The sequence below is a fragment of the Pogoniulus pusillus genome, chromosome 6 (genome assembly GCF_015220805.1).
Source record: "Pogoniulus pusillus isolate bPogPus1 chromosome 6, bPogPus1.pri, whole genome shotgun sequence".
NCBI classification, from domain to species: domain Eukaryota; kingdom Metazoa; phylum Chordata; class Aves; order Piciformes; family Lybiidae; genus Pogoniulus; species Pogoniulus pusillus.
This window is the reverse complement of record NC_087269.1, coordinates 22,835,549-22,850,364: the sequence shown is the minus strand read 5'-3', so window position 1 is coordinate 22,850,364 and position 14,816 is coordinate 22,835,549. Positions and strand designations below refer to the sequence as shown.

The following is a 14,816-nucleotide window of genomic DNA, read 5'->3' as shown; positions in this document are numbered from 1 at the left end:
GGTATTTCTTTTTCTGAATGTCTTTTGTGATAACTTTTTAGTTAATCTGCTGTGCTTCCATTTATTTTGGAATCTCTTTCATTTGATAGTATATGTAAACTGCTTGGCATCGTTATATTTAGTCTTGAAAGCACATTTGATCCAGTTCCCGCAGGGATTCTACATGCTGTTTTGGGGTGGGTTTTGCCGGTTTTGGTTTTTTGTCTGGTTTTGTTTTGTCTTTTTTTTTTAACTTACAACAGGCATACAAAGTGACAAATTCCATCACAGAAACAAAAGCTTACTTCAGAGAAAGCTACTGAAGTCTTTATTGGTACTTTTAGACAGGTCAAACAGCCAAAGAGAAAAAAACTCACTTGAACTAGCTTAAGATTCACTAGCATTGATTCAGAATTCTCCTCTAACATCCCTGAGATATTGCTCTTGCTCATCACAGACCTCAAAACGGAGGCAGACGACAAGCAAAACGTGAAGTGCCTGTGCCTGTATTCAAATCCTTGAGATTGTAAGGTGTTGGCTCAGTTCTAATTCCCTACTCTTATAAACAAATAAGCACCACTGGAAATAGCTCTTCAAAACACTACTCGTTCAAAAGAAGGAAACATAAAATACATTTTCTTGCAGCATTTCGAGTTCTCACACTTTGATTGCTAGTTTTGCAAAAGTATTTTCTTCAAGCCACAGCTTTTGGAATCATAACTATTCCTAATTGGCCAGGCCACACCTTGAGTACTGTGTCCAGTTCTGGGCTCCTCAATTCAAGAGAGATGTTGAGGTGCTGGAACGTGTCCAGAGAAGGGCAACAAAGCTGGTGAGAGGCCTGGAACACAAACCCTATGAAGAGAGACTGAGGGAGCTGGGGTTGCTTAGCCGGGAGAAGAGGAGGCTCAGGGCTGACCTCATTGCTGTCTACAACTGCCTGAAAGGAGGTTGTAGCCAGGTGGGAGTTGGTCTCTTCTCCCAGGCAACCAGCAATAGAACAAGGGCACACAGTCTCAAGTTGTGATGGAGGAGGTATAGGCTGGATGTTAGGAGGAAGTTCTTCACAGAGAGAGTGATTGACATTGGAATGGGCTGCCCAGGGAGGTGGTGGAGTTGCTGTCCGTGGAGGTGTTCAAGAAAAGACTGGATGGGGCAATTAGTGCCATGGTCTAGTTGACTGGATAGGGATGGGTGATAGTTTGGACTGGATGATCTTGGAGGTCTCTTCCAAGCTGGTCGATTCTATGATTCTAACATACTTGGTTTCTATGCTACAGCCAAGGAAGCTAAAAAGTTTCTTTCCCTTAATGAAAGCACACATTACAAAAATTTTATGACTTCCAAAAACAACCTCCCAGTGTTTGTGGAGATTTTCCATTTCCTCATCACAATGCTGCAATTTCAAACCTCACATTTTAGCTCTCTCCTAAGTGGAAGACTGCATTCTTTTAAACTAAAGATTGTCCCTAACAGAACCCAAACAGATTTTGAAATCAGTCTTCAGAAAACAGCAGTCACACATCAAGCTATATCTATGAATCTGCAGGCAAAAGGGATTTCCATCAAGATTATTTTTTCATGTCCTATTTATGTTTCTGGACTGCTGCCTACAAACAGATTGCAAAATGTCCCATCCACCTCTGCCTGAATAATCAGGTACCCACATCTCTGAAAAATATAAATGTATTAATTTGAAACCTGGCACAGAAGAAATGGCACAAACACTCCCACAGAAAGGATGGACACCATTTACCTATGAAATTAGGTGCAAGAGAATTGTCAGAGTTGAGAGATACAGGACAGCCCTTTGAAGGGAATCCCAAGGAAGGAAAGTAACCTGGAAAGACAGAATACACCAGTAAAGCAAGCCTGAGAGAAAGAATCATGAGACAGTGTTTCCAAAGCTGAGCAGTCTGCAGTGAAGAAACATCATATACAAAAAAAATTTGACATATTCACCACATCATTCCTTAAGCTATTCTATCTTCTCATTGTTTTACCTTGCCTAATATTATAGTTAGAGCTAGAGTTTGTCACAGAAATTAGATGTGAAAGACTCCCTAAGGATGGCACCTGCCCCCACTTCTCCATTCAGTTCTCCAAGCACTTCTATTGTTATTTCTAAAATAAATCCCTACAACTTCTTTGAGATTATGGAATAAGACTGGCAGCTTTCCTTTTACACATCAACATTTGCTAAATTCCTGTGACTCTAGTGCCACTGAAATTAATTCTTTCTCCTCTACATTATGCAGCTACAACAGGTCTTGGACCTGCAATAAACAATGTTGGAGATGGATGGCAAATCACCTGCCTGTTCTCTTTCACAACGCACTGCTTTCAACTCTATTAACACTTGAATATCATATTCGGTATCTAGTAACAGGTCAGCTTCTGGCTGTTGTACTACTGCTTCATTCTAAAGACAGGAATCCTGGATTACAGTAACAGGTCCAAAATAATGCATGACTTGACAAGATTTCCTTAATAGAGTCTGCTAAGTCTAGGAAGAATGATGTCAGAAACAAAGATGGAAAAGAAATATCCATAAACCATAAGTGGCCTTTGACCAACATATAAATAAAGTACAGGAAATATTACTGAAGAGTAGTACAATACATCTTTGTTGTTCAAATTTGATGCCTTTGTTTCCCTCAGTGTCACATCACCTTTTAATCATTAGTGGCACAAAAAAAATCTGCATTTTTCGTAAGCACAATTTTATATGCATATTATCAAGCTTTCTAGGCATATCCTTATTATGATGTTTCTGTTGTTCTAAAATTATAAAGACAAAAGAGAAATCATTCAGAAGGAAAAAGCTAGTTCCCCTACAAAAAAAGTGATTTTAAGACTTGTAGTGTAAAGTTCTTAAGTATCTGATGGAACATACTTACCATTTTCTTTTCACAAACATCCTAAATAAATATTCTTCACACTGTTCACAGCCAAAATTTGCTTTCTATAAACAGCTGCACTAATGAAACTCTTCAAATAAATCTGTAGTAATCTTCATCCCTCTTGAATCAACTCTCTTTCTCACTGAATCGAGTCCTACTTCTCCCCATTCCTCTCATGGAAAAGAAAATTCTACTTAATCAGTGCTTACATTCATCAGCCAAAGAGATGCCCAACAGCTGAGCTCTGACTGTCTTCCCAGGAAGCAGGATTTTTCCTCTGTGCAGTGCTGGTTTTGATTACATTTACTGGAATTTAAACCCTCTGTGAAACTAACTCAAAATTCATAGACTAAAAGTGCTGTTGGAAGACACTTACTGAGAGGATTGAAGGAAAGAAATGGGAAGACGGAGCAGTTGAAGCACCCAGTTTTTAACAAGCCATGCTAACATTTCTTTTATTCAAGGGGAAAAAAAGCATCATAATTTAGCTCTTGAATTTGTCTCCCACTTCTGTTAGTTTCCAGACAACTATAGGCACTTTGATTGCTCTATCCTTCTTACTGAGTTTGCTTTAAAATTTAAGAAGTTGCAAAATGTCAAGATATACTTGGAGGGGAGTGTAATATAGAGACTATCAGCATGATTAGCATATTGCCAATTTCCACAGATACCAACCTGAAAACAAAACAAAGATTTGAGAGTCAGTTTCTGTTGTACTTATCTCAGCAGAATCGAATTTATCCATGTGATCATAGAATTGGTTTGGTTGGAGAAGACCTCTCCTTCACAACTCATATGTTCAAGTCACTATTAATCTCCCAAAGCCAATCAAGTACATAGAAAAAAATATCTAAAATTATGGAAGAATTTAAATTTTGCCCTTCTGTTGACAACAGAAAGAAAAAAGGTTGACCTGTGTGCTCGCCAAGCCGCTCTCCATTATTTACCTGAAGTCTTGGTTAACTGGAGAGGCACCAATGGACTGGAGGGTAGCAAATGTAACACCTGTCTACAAGAAATGAAGAAAAGAGGATCTGCGAAACTACAGATCTTTCAGTCTGACCTCGGTACCAGGGAAGGTCATGGAACAGGTCATCTCAAGGGCTATTGCATGCCATATAGAGAACAATAAGGGGATCAGGACCAGTTATCATGGGTTTAGGAAGGGCAGGTCCTGCCTGATGAACCTGATCTCCTTCTATGACAGCATGACCTGGCTACTGGATGAGGGAAATGCTGTGGACATTGTCTACCTAGACTTCCAAAAGGCCTTTGACACTGTTCCCCACGGAATTCTCATGGACATACTGATTGCTCATGGCTTGGATGAGCACAGCTCTGCTAGATAAAGCTCTGGCTGGATAACAGGGCCCAAAGAGTGGTGGTAAACAGAGTTGAATCCAGTTGGCAGTTGGTCACAAGTAATGTCCCCCAAGGCTCAGTCTCGGGACCACTCCTGTTTAACATCTTTATTGATGACCTTGATAAAGACATAGAGTGTGCCATCAGTAAGTCTGCAGTGTTGATCTACAGAAGAGCAGGGAAGCTCTAGAGAGGGACTTGGATAGATTGGATCCCTGGGCCAACATCAACGGCATGAGCTTCAATAAGGCCAAATGGTGGGTCCTGCACCTGGGCCACAACAACCCCAAGCAACACTACAGGCTTGGGGAAGCATGGCTAGAAAGCTGCTGGCAGAAAGAACCTGGGGGTGGTAACAGACAAAGAACTCATTATGAGCAAGCAGTGTGCCTGAGTGGCAAAGAAAGCCAATGGCATCCTGGCTTGTATCAGAAATGCTGTGTTCAGCAGGGATAGGGAGGTGATTGTCCCCTTGTACTCTGCTATGGTGAGGCCACACCTCAAGTATTGTGTTCAGTTTTGGGCACCTCATTACAAGAGGGATGTGGCAGTGCTGGAGTGGGTGCAGAGAAGGACAACAAAGCTGGTGAAGGGCCTGGAAAATAAATCTTATGAAGATCAACTGAGGGATCTGGCTGGTTAGTTTGAAGAAGAGGAGGCTGAGGGGAGACCTCATTGCTGTCTACAGCTACCTGAAACAAGGTTGTGGACAGACTGCTGCTGGTCTCTTCTCACAGGTAAACAGTGACAGAATAAGAGAGAATGGCCTCAAGCTGGGACTGGGTAGGTTTAGACTGGACATTAGAAAATACTTTTTCACAGAAAGAGTGGTCAGGCATTGGAATGGGCTGACCAGGGAGGTGGTGGAGTCACCAACCCTGGATGTGTTTAAAAGTCATTTGAATGTGGGGTTTGGGGATATGATTTAAAGGTGAACTTTGTAGAGTACGGTTGAACTTGATGATCCTGAAGGTCTTTTCCAACCAGAATGATTCTGTGATTTTGTTTCTTTTTTTTAAACAAGTAAAAAACAAGTTATACGATCCTGCAGATCCTGGGAAATTCTGGAACACATTAGCTTGTCAACTGTCCACAAACCATGCATTGATTTTAAAGGCATTAATGAAAATAGATCCAACTACATTTTCTGCCTAGAGTTGTATGCTGTAATCTTTTAAGATGTAGTGTAAATCATTCTAAATAAGCATGCAAAGCAATCTTAATTATAAATCTGTCACAGTACCTAAATACTGCCTCTCAGTATAACCTCATCAGAAAGACTATCCTAGTCTGGTGCTTCATGGGGAGTGACATATAAAGAAAGAACAAACCCAAAACAACAGGCTGTGCTTCTCAATGCGTTAATTTTATGAGCTACTAAAAGAAGAGCAAGCCCTACTAAAATGGACAAATTACAGAACAATAAGCTTAGAAGATACAAGAACATGATTTTTAACATATAAGCTACATACAAAAGAAAAAAGAATTGCTACCACAAAATAAAGACTAAAGAATAATACAGAGAAAAAAATCCATGTGCAGTATTTCAGTTATCAATCACTGAGTTTTGATTGAGAAGTACCTTGTGGAGGGACTGGCTGTTGATATCCTGGCATCGGACCATTATAAGCTCCATACTGCAACTGTGGAACTCCTGGCAATGGCTGTCCTCCATAGGCAGGCTGCTGATATCCCTGATATCCAGGCTGAGGTTGCCCATAAGGAGGCCCTGTGTGAGTTTGCTGGTTTACACTCATTGTATTCACATCCCCAAACTAATCTTGCCTGTGAAAAGAGAGGGGAAATGCCTTTTAGCAGACATAAAAACCAAACTACTCAGACTTCCTTACCATTTTCACAGAAATGAAAAGTCCTGAGATAAACAGAGGTAAAACGTTAGAGGCAATTGCACAGCAATTTTTTTGAGTAAGATAAATACTTTGCAAGAACTACATAGAAAACAGTATTTTAAGAAACTATTTTTTAATCAACTGATGAGGTTTCATCCTCATCAGATTTGCAATCATCTTAGAAAAAATACCCTGAAGTGCCATTCAATAGCAGATGATTATCAAAGCTTTCTGAGACACCTTATGAACTACTTCCACCTCACAGGTCAGACCAACAGAAAACAGACCTCATGGCACAAAGAGACTCCTTAACATCAGCTGCAGTATCAGCTTTCACATCTATGTCAGTCTACTAAATCATTTCCTTACTACAAGAAGCATATACTTCACCATCCATAACTTCAAGTGTTTGAGAGAACCCAGAACAGGACAAGTATTCAGATTTTGGCTTGGTTTTAAACAAGACATCTAAATAATTTTAAACAACAATTTCAAGTTCTTGCTACGTACATAAACTGCAGAAAGTGAAGATATGACAAAGAAGCAGCATGTTCACCTAAGAAATATGTTCAAAATGGAAAAGAATGACAGGGAAAGATGTCACTAAAGGAGGTATAAAAAAAGTCTTAAGATCTGAAACAGAGCATCAGAGACAGAGAGATGTTTCTTAGCAAAAGTATGCATGAAATCTTGCTTACCAGTCAGATTCCCAACATACTTGTAACTAACAGAAAAAGCAGAAAACACATTGGGAGACCCCAAACCAAGCAGGCAATTCTCATGATATCACGATACTATGCAGGCAGATAAGCCACAGAGACCCTGAGCTGTGGAGAGCCCATGAGATGTCCTCATGGGGAGGACATTCTCTCGTGGTCTGTTTCTCAAGGATATTATGCATCCCCTGTATGCTTCTGGACGCTTCATGACAGAACATAAAATCACAGAATGGTTTGGATTGGAAAAGACCTTAAAGATCATCTATTTCCAAATCCTCTGCCATGGGCAGTGACATCTTCTACCAGACCAGGTTGTTCAAGGCCCTGTCCAGTCTGGCTTTGAACACTCCCAGGGTTGGGGCCTCCATAACGCCTCTGGGCAACCTGTTCCAGTGCCTCACCACCTTCATGGTGAAGACTTTCCTAATGTCTCTCTAAACCAAATCTAGCTTCTTCCAGTATGAAGTCATTACACCTTGTCCTGCCATGTCAATACTAAGAGAATGCTAATGATTACTCTGAAATCAGATATTAATTTTTATGTGAAATGAAGTAAAGCTATATATTTTTATTCTTCAAGTTACATAAATGCAGTGATAGGAGGGTTTCTTATAAAAAGAACTTAAACATTTAGAAGTAATTTGCTCTTGAAAGTAACAGAATGTTATTTAGAACAAATTACTACAGTGTGACAATTTCTGATTAGCTGAAGTGTTTTCAAATATGATTATACATAATAAACATGACGGCAAGAGAGTAATTTGGTTTACCACTACCACCTTTGACTTAGTTCTGCAGAACAGTCTAAACTGAGCTGCCATGAAGCCAGGAAATCTGGACTTTGGGACCTGATCCCTTCCCAAGTTCCCCTGATGGTTAACCTCTTCCTTCCCAAGTAGACAACCCATGTCACCACATTGCAATCACAGACCTACCCACAAGAACTTCCTGTCCAGTAAAGGCAGATGGATCTAACTGCAAAGGTGGGGGTTTAAGGGAAGAGTGAATGCTTTGAGAAGACTGCTCTACCCACACATCTTGGAACACCTGGAGAGGGCTTTCTGCCAAGAAAGTAGGGCTGCTCCTGACTATTGTTTATTAGACTGTGCATGAGGAATCTGGCTTCTAGTTGTTATTCCTTCCTCCAGAAGGAGTGGCAAAGTAGTAGCATCCTGGCAGGTTACTTCCTGAGCTACAATAATTACAACGCTCTTCACAATTTACACCTACAGAAATCCCTGAACAGATCTAATGCTTGAAGAAGAACTTATTACAGGGCAGAAGATCAGTTTTAATGATGTTTTTCTCTTGTTTTTTTAAAGCATGATAGGGAAAGAACTCAAGCGTATCCCTTGCAAACCTCTTCTGACTTACTGTTGTGAGTGTATATTCAGTAAGTGATCTTATTTGATGATCGTTTACTGTTCGTTTTCAGATTTCCCTCTCCTCTCTCACACAAATACCAGTATTTCCTGCCTGAGTAGGTAGTTATCTGTTGCCTTGCTGCTGTCTTCACAGTATACCAAAATCAAGAGATAAGCTTACATAACGCAAGCGTACAGAGGTGAAGAGTTTTGAGATAATTTCCACTTTCTGTGGAAAAGGTAGCTACATAAAGGAGATGGTTCTAATCCAGTATTCCCAAGAGGGAATACAGAGGAAGACAGATGTGGCAACCAGTATAGGCTAATCACCATAGCATAAACTGATGCTTGCTCTGTACCAGCAGAGGAAGAGAGTTGTAAAGGAGGAAGAAGACTCAAAACTAAGCCCAGTGCTGAAGCTGCAGACAGGTCTGCTTCATTGTTTTACCTCCTCAACTTGCACTAAACATAAGGCTAGAGGCATGCTTGCTCATCACTGACGTCAAGTATCACAAAGGGTAGGGCCAAGCGTAGGAACCTCTGAGAGAGTGGAAGACAGCTGTCACTTAACAAGTCTGTTTTCTTCCTCCCCCAGTACAAGCCACTTGTACCAACCAGCATTCGTTTTCTCTCCATTAAAAAAAAAAATCATTAGAACCTGGTACCTGGTCACTTGAAGAGAAATGAATAAAGGTAGAATTTTATGCTGTCTCCTATGACATGAATAATAACAATAATAATAAAAGCAACACAGACCAAATTAAATGCATACATGAGACAGGGACAAGTGGAGAAAACAGGTTGTTTCTGTGACAAATATACTGAAGCTATTCTTTTGCATGTAGTAACATACATTACCAAAACTAAGCCAGATGTGACATTAAAACACACCACTGAACACCATGTTACTTCTCAGCAGTTACAATAGTACACAAAGATCAAATAAGAAGGTCCCATACTATTGGGGAAATGCTATGACAAGTGGCCATTACTATAAATAATAAGCAATTATCTTGCAAAGCACAGAAAAAGTCACTCTATGCCATTTTCTCTTCCTGTGTATAAAGGCAGTTGATCATGTAAGTTTTGGTCAAAACAGTTACACACCTAAAATTCACACTGGAAAGCTACTATACAAGACTGACAGCTAGTGCTGATCAGAAGCAAAGTAATGGTAGAAAAATGCACAGTAATACTGGCGGAGGTGGGGATCTTCCAACTTTTACAACAGTTTTCACATCAAAACAAATCAGAATACAGCATAGTATGGCCTGTTTTTTTTTAAGTTGGTTTTATTAAAAACCAAAACCAAACAAATTAACCAACTAAAAAAAAAATCTCAAACCTTAGTGATTTATATGAGCTTGTTTCAACTAGCAAATCTCCCAAATAATTGAAAACTGAATACTTATGTTTTATGTTCTTCCATTCACCATTAATTCCCATTCAAAACCAAAAAGCCTGGTATCATCAGCTCTTGATCTCCTCCTAAAGGAAACGCATACAGCAAAATTATTTTCCATCAGAGAGATGGCAGTGCCTTTTTTACTGCCATAGAAATAAGGCATATTTACGTTAACTTCTGGGGAGAGCTATCTGGAAAAAAAAAAACAACAGCATGGCCTTCTATATTATGCTGAAACTAGAAGGAATACAAAAGTCTACTGTATTTCTGAACACAGAAATCAAAACCATTTCCAAAAGATGTGACAGAGGGGACAATCGGCATTCTCAGAAACCAGCTCAGAGTATTATCTACAGTGGTTTTAATGTTTCTGTTCTGCAGCCTTCTAAAGAAGCAGCAAAATGATGCTGTTCTTATAATGGCCTAGACTCTGGAGCTAAGAATACTTCCAAAAGGCAGACATCCTTGACTAGGTCCTCTATAAGCACTCAATAAACCCTTGGTTCTTTTCAGATACAAGAAACTCCTGGTTTGTATTTCTACAGACTATCTTGGAAGAGAATATCATACCCTGGAAAACAGACTGGCAACTGATCTGGAAGCACTCTGGCCACTTTAACAAATACCTCCTCAACATTTGTCCAAATGAATCCAAATGGCACTACTGGACTTGATCCTCCAAATTGGTTGTATTTTTGTGGTGATCTGTCTTTCTACCTGGGCAGATTCTCAACTTGTCACATCTGAGGCAGCATTTTCTCCATCTCTGCATTTCAAGTCACTGCTAGGAATATCTTGTTATGAGAGATACCTGGAAAAGTTTTCAAAATGAAACTTTACAACCGACTATCAGTCAAAGCCCAGAAGACACGATATTTTCACTAAAGAAAATTTCAGAAGGAAGGATAGATTAGCTGCTAAAACCTCTTGACACAGCAAGTACTGAAGCAGATTTTTGCACACCTGTTTTTCCTGGGCTGACTGAAAGAGGTCTTTGAGGCTTCAAGACTCCAAAATCATGGTGCACATCTAAGGTGTGATCACTTTTACATTCTCCTAAAGAAGGGCCAGATTAAACCCTGTTATAATTGGCTGATTCATCATATGGGGCAAGAGCAAATATAATATACAAGTTACTAGAGTCAAATTGGTTAAAAATTGAATTAAAAAAATGTTTAGTCCTGACATAACCTTAAGCCTACCATAATCTCTAATCCCCACCATCATCACTTTATTTCAGTAGCATTTTATACTGTTTACTGACTTAAATCTCCTAGTGGGACTGATTTACATCTCTATCGCTGTAATAAAGGTCTAAGAAAAGATATTGGAAACACTCAGTTATGGGCATTGCTTCTGGAGAGTAATCCTGTGGAAAAAAAGTCATTGAAAATATGACATCAACTAAATCACAGCAAAAGATTTCTCTCTTCTTTAGCTACTTCTACATGCATGTTACAATGTGTGATGTTATCTGACTCATTTCTGTGAACTTTGAACAAGTATAATTGATTAGGAAGTTACAACAGTAATTTACAGTTTGGAGAGAAAGCCAGAAGGAAGAATGGATAAACAGGAATAGATAGAATATAATTTTAAAATGCTATAATCCTAAATGAGTTTTCTTTGCTTACTTTGGAACACTGATGATCTATCATCCAAAATTACTCCAACTTCTGCCACTCAAATATGCATTACACAAGTCCCATCACTCACAAGAAACTAACGAGTTCAGAATCAGCTTTTCCTAATGTATATTGTGTAATTTATACTATCTTTTAGTGTATATTAAGAATGAATCTTCCTGAACATTTAAGAACAACTTCTATCTTCACAATTCATGTCTGATACAGCATTTTAAACCTAAAGAAAAAAAATATCCACTTCCTCTGTTCTGTGAAGATCATGTCGTTGATGACTTCTAGTCACTCTTTGTACCTTGCTCGCCCTTAGCCAACCATCAATTCTTTCTTGGATTTTTGACCCTCCTGATAATGTGTTACAGGAAGAAAATACAGTTCTACAGTAGCATGAGAACACACTGAAAGAAGTAAAAGCATCAAACAATTCATAAAAGAAATAATTATCTAGACATCTGTTCACTGTTATAACTCAGTCTTCAGCCATGACATTAGACCCTGGAGTGAATGTCATAGCACATTAAGAAGAAATATTTATTTTATCAATGCCTACTATACAGCCTGTTTATAACAATAAAGAACCCTGAGTGGTCCAGCTCCAACCAGAAAAGGGTAGTTCCAGATGCAAGAACTTTTTCCATGCCAATCTGTACAGAAATACTTATGCTTCCACATACATGATAGAAAGTAAGTCCTCTAGAGAGCCAAGCCATGTATATTTCTATCAATCCCCATAACCAGAACACCTACTCCATAAGAAGGGGGAAAAAAAGAAGCAGTGTGACTCTACACTGCTTCTGAACAACAATGCCTCAGATGGCAATTTCTCTCCCTCTAACATTCCCTGCCCAGCATTTGGTAAAGCTGAATAAGGAGCTGTGCAGCTGAAGAGGATCTAGAAACATTTTAATGGAGTTTCATATTAATAGCTGTAAATCAACATCAAGTACCAAATTGAAAAATCTGTAATTTAACATGACAACATTAACTCTGATGTGGATGTAATCATTCCACCTATGTTTCTGTAGCCAATCTAAACAGAACTTCAGCGTGACAGTTACCAAGAAGGGCCAGTTTAGCAAAGTCTCTCTGATACAGATTTTGCAGTTAAGACACTACACACACATACTGAAAAATACTCAAATATATCTGAAGAATAAAAAGTAATTCATTGTATTAAAAGAAAAATCATCAGAAAGAGTAAAAGCAAACTCCAGTGAGACAAACCAAACATGTTTAATGTACCATTTACGTGGAAAGCAAGAGTCAATTCCACACAACCATTCTTTCAAGACTAGACTTCTGCTTTGGTCATGCCCTCTCCATACCTTTCCTCCTTTCTCTTCCAAAGTCACTGACAATCATTAGTGTTACTAACAATACCAACCAAACTCAGTCATCAGGTGTCTGCACGGGACCACCATCCTCCACAAGCGTCGAATGATTGGGAGCCTGAACAGCACAACACAAGCGCTGGGGGGAAGGATCTATGGATTACGAGAGATTAGGGACGTTGCAGAGGGAATATCTGCCTCACAATACACCCGAGACGAAGAAAAAGTGCCCGGCTTCGCTGGCGGGAGTGACAACCCGACCCACAGACCCCGGGACGTAGCCTGTTCCCTGCGGTAAAAAGCCCCGCTGGCTCCGCTGGGTCAGGCCGCACGGGGCCTTGCCGGTACGTTTTCTCCCACACATATTACCTGGGAAGACCCTGAGACCCTGCAGAAGGCAGACGTGGCGCGTAAACACGAGAGGCCCGAAGTGACAGTGGACTGGATGCCGCGAACCCTCAGCTCCTTGGCGGAGAAGAAGCGGCGGCGCCTCGGAACCAGGCTCAGGCTCAGGCCCGGCCGGGCCGCCACGTGCGGTGCCAGCCGCCCGCTCAGGGCGCCTGTGCAGCCGCACCCTCAGACACGGCAACGTACCCCCCGCCCCAGCAAAATCCGGTCCGCGGCCTCACTCACCGCCGTTGCCCTCCGCGCCTGGCGCTGTTGCCGGCCTCGCTTCCGGTTCTCGGCCCCGCCGCTCCCCCGGAAGCGGCGTTCCCCGGCCCGCTGCCTGCCACGTCTGCACTCCCCGCCAACCCCCGATCGCCACTGCGCCCCACCCGGCAAGGCCCGGATACGGCACAGGCGCAGTGAGACCGAGAGGCAGTGCACCGGCTCGGCCTGCGGGCATTGACGTCAGTCCGTCGGACGGGGTCGCCGCGCTTGTCGCCTGTGCGTGGTTGCGCGCAGAGGCGGTTGATGTGTCCGGAAATGTTGAGCTGTGGCGGCGAGGACAGCCTAGCCCAGCCTGGCTGGATATAAGCCGCTGCGTCAGCGGCGGCCTTTGTTGGGGTCGTTCAGGCCAGAGCCGTGCCCTTCCCTTGGATTCAGGGTAGCCCCGAGCAGGGCAGGAAGGCAACTTGCAGAGCCGGTGTAGCTGTGGTGGTGAGCAGAGCCACGGAGTCGTTTTCTCAATTGCCGGTACAGTCCGAGATAATGGCGCTTGGCCTCAGGAGCAGCTAAGCCGTGGTCCGAAGGCCTGGTTGGAACCAACCTTGACGCAGCACAGCCGCGGCCATACACTGCTGATCCTCATAAATTAAGAGATTGCATCCGGTTGAAAGACACTCTCAAATGTCATCTTACCCAACTTCCCTGCAGTGAGCAGGCACACTGTGCCCACATCATTTGTGATCTTGAACATCTCCAGCAGTACAGCAGTAGAATTGGAAGTCTTTGTCCTACAGATTTTTGTCTATTTTGTAAATTCTTTGTGCGCAACAAGATGCCACAGCTGCCCTTCCTATTACATTCCTGACAGAAAAGTAGCAGTAACTTCACAAAGTTCAGCTCTGCATGCTGAGCAGATAGGACAGGTATGTTGGTCAACCAGCTAGCAACTCCATACAACAGTGTGCTCTTATGGCCAAGAAGACCAGTGCTACTCTGGTGCGTATTAGCAGGGCTGTGGTTAATAGGTCGAGAGAGATTCTCCTCCCCCTCTTCTCTGCCCTGGTGAGGCCACATCTGGAATTTTGTGTCCAGTTCTGGGCCCCTCTGTTGAAGAAGGAGCTCAGGGTATTGCTTGAAAGAGTCTAGTGCAGAGCCACAAAAACGATTAAGGGAGTGGGACATCTTTTTAAGAGGAAAGAATGAGTGAGCTGAGGCTCTTTAGCTTGGAGAGGAAGAGCCCGAAGGGTGACGTCATTCATGTTGATATAGATGTAAAGGGTGAGTGCCAAGATGATGGAGTCAGGCTCTGCTGTGTGATGCCCAATGACAGGACATGGGGCAATGAGTGGAAGTTGAGGTATAGGAAGTTCCATGGAAACATAAGGAAAATGTTTTTCACTGTGAGGGTGATGGAACACTGGAATGAGCTGCCCAAAGGGGTGTGGAATCTCCATCTAAGGAGATATTCAAGACCCACGTGGATATGGTCCTGTGTGATTTGGTATAGGAGATCCTGCTCTGGCAGGGGGCTTGGACAGGATGATCTTTCACAGTCCCTTCCAGCCTCTAACATTCCTTGTGATTCCAGGGACAGGGTCTCAAACGCATCCCCAGGCAACCTGTTCCACTATTTTACCACTCTCTTTGTAAA

At 41.7% G+C, this 14,816-nt stretch overlaps 1 protein-coding gene across 3 annotated transcripts in view; it reads right to left on the bottom strand.

Moving 5' to 3' along the window:
* Positions 1-13,279, bottom strand: part of SEC24C (SEC24 homolog C, COPII coat complex component) — a 38,000-nt gene extending 24,721 nt beyond the window's left edge. For 2 of the 3 annotated variants that reach the window (XM_064144922.1, XM_064144923.1), the window contains exons 1-3: positions 13,190-13,279; positions 5,827-6,029; positions 1,736-1,819 (exon numbers count right to left, since the gene is read on the bottom strand). In XM_064144922.1, coding sequence (XP_064000992.1) covers positions 1,736-1,819; positions 5,827-6,001 — 259 coding nt within the window. In that variant the 5' untranslated portion in view covers positions 6,002-6,029; positions 13,190-13,279. The remainder of the gene's footprint in view (positions 1-1,735; positions 1,820-5,826; positions 6,030-13,189) is intronic. The other variant, XM_064144924.1, reaches the window with a different exon arrangement.
* Positions 13,280-14,816: the final 1,537 nt, after the last annotated feature.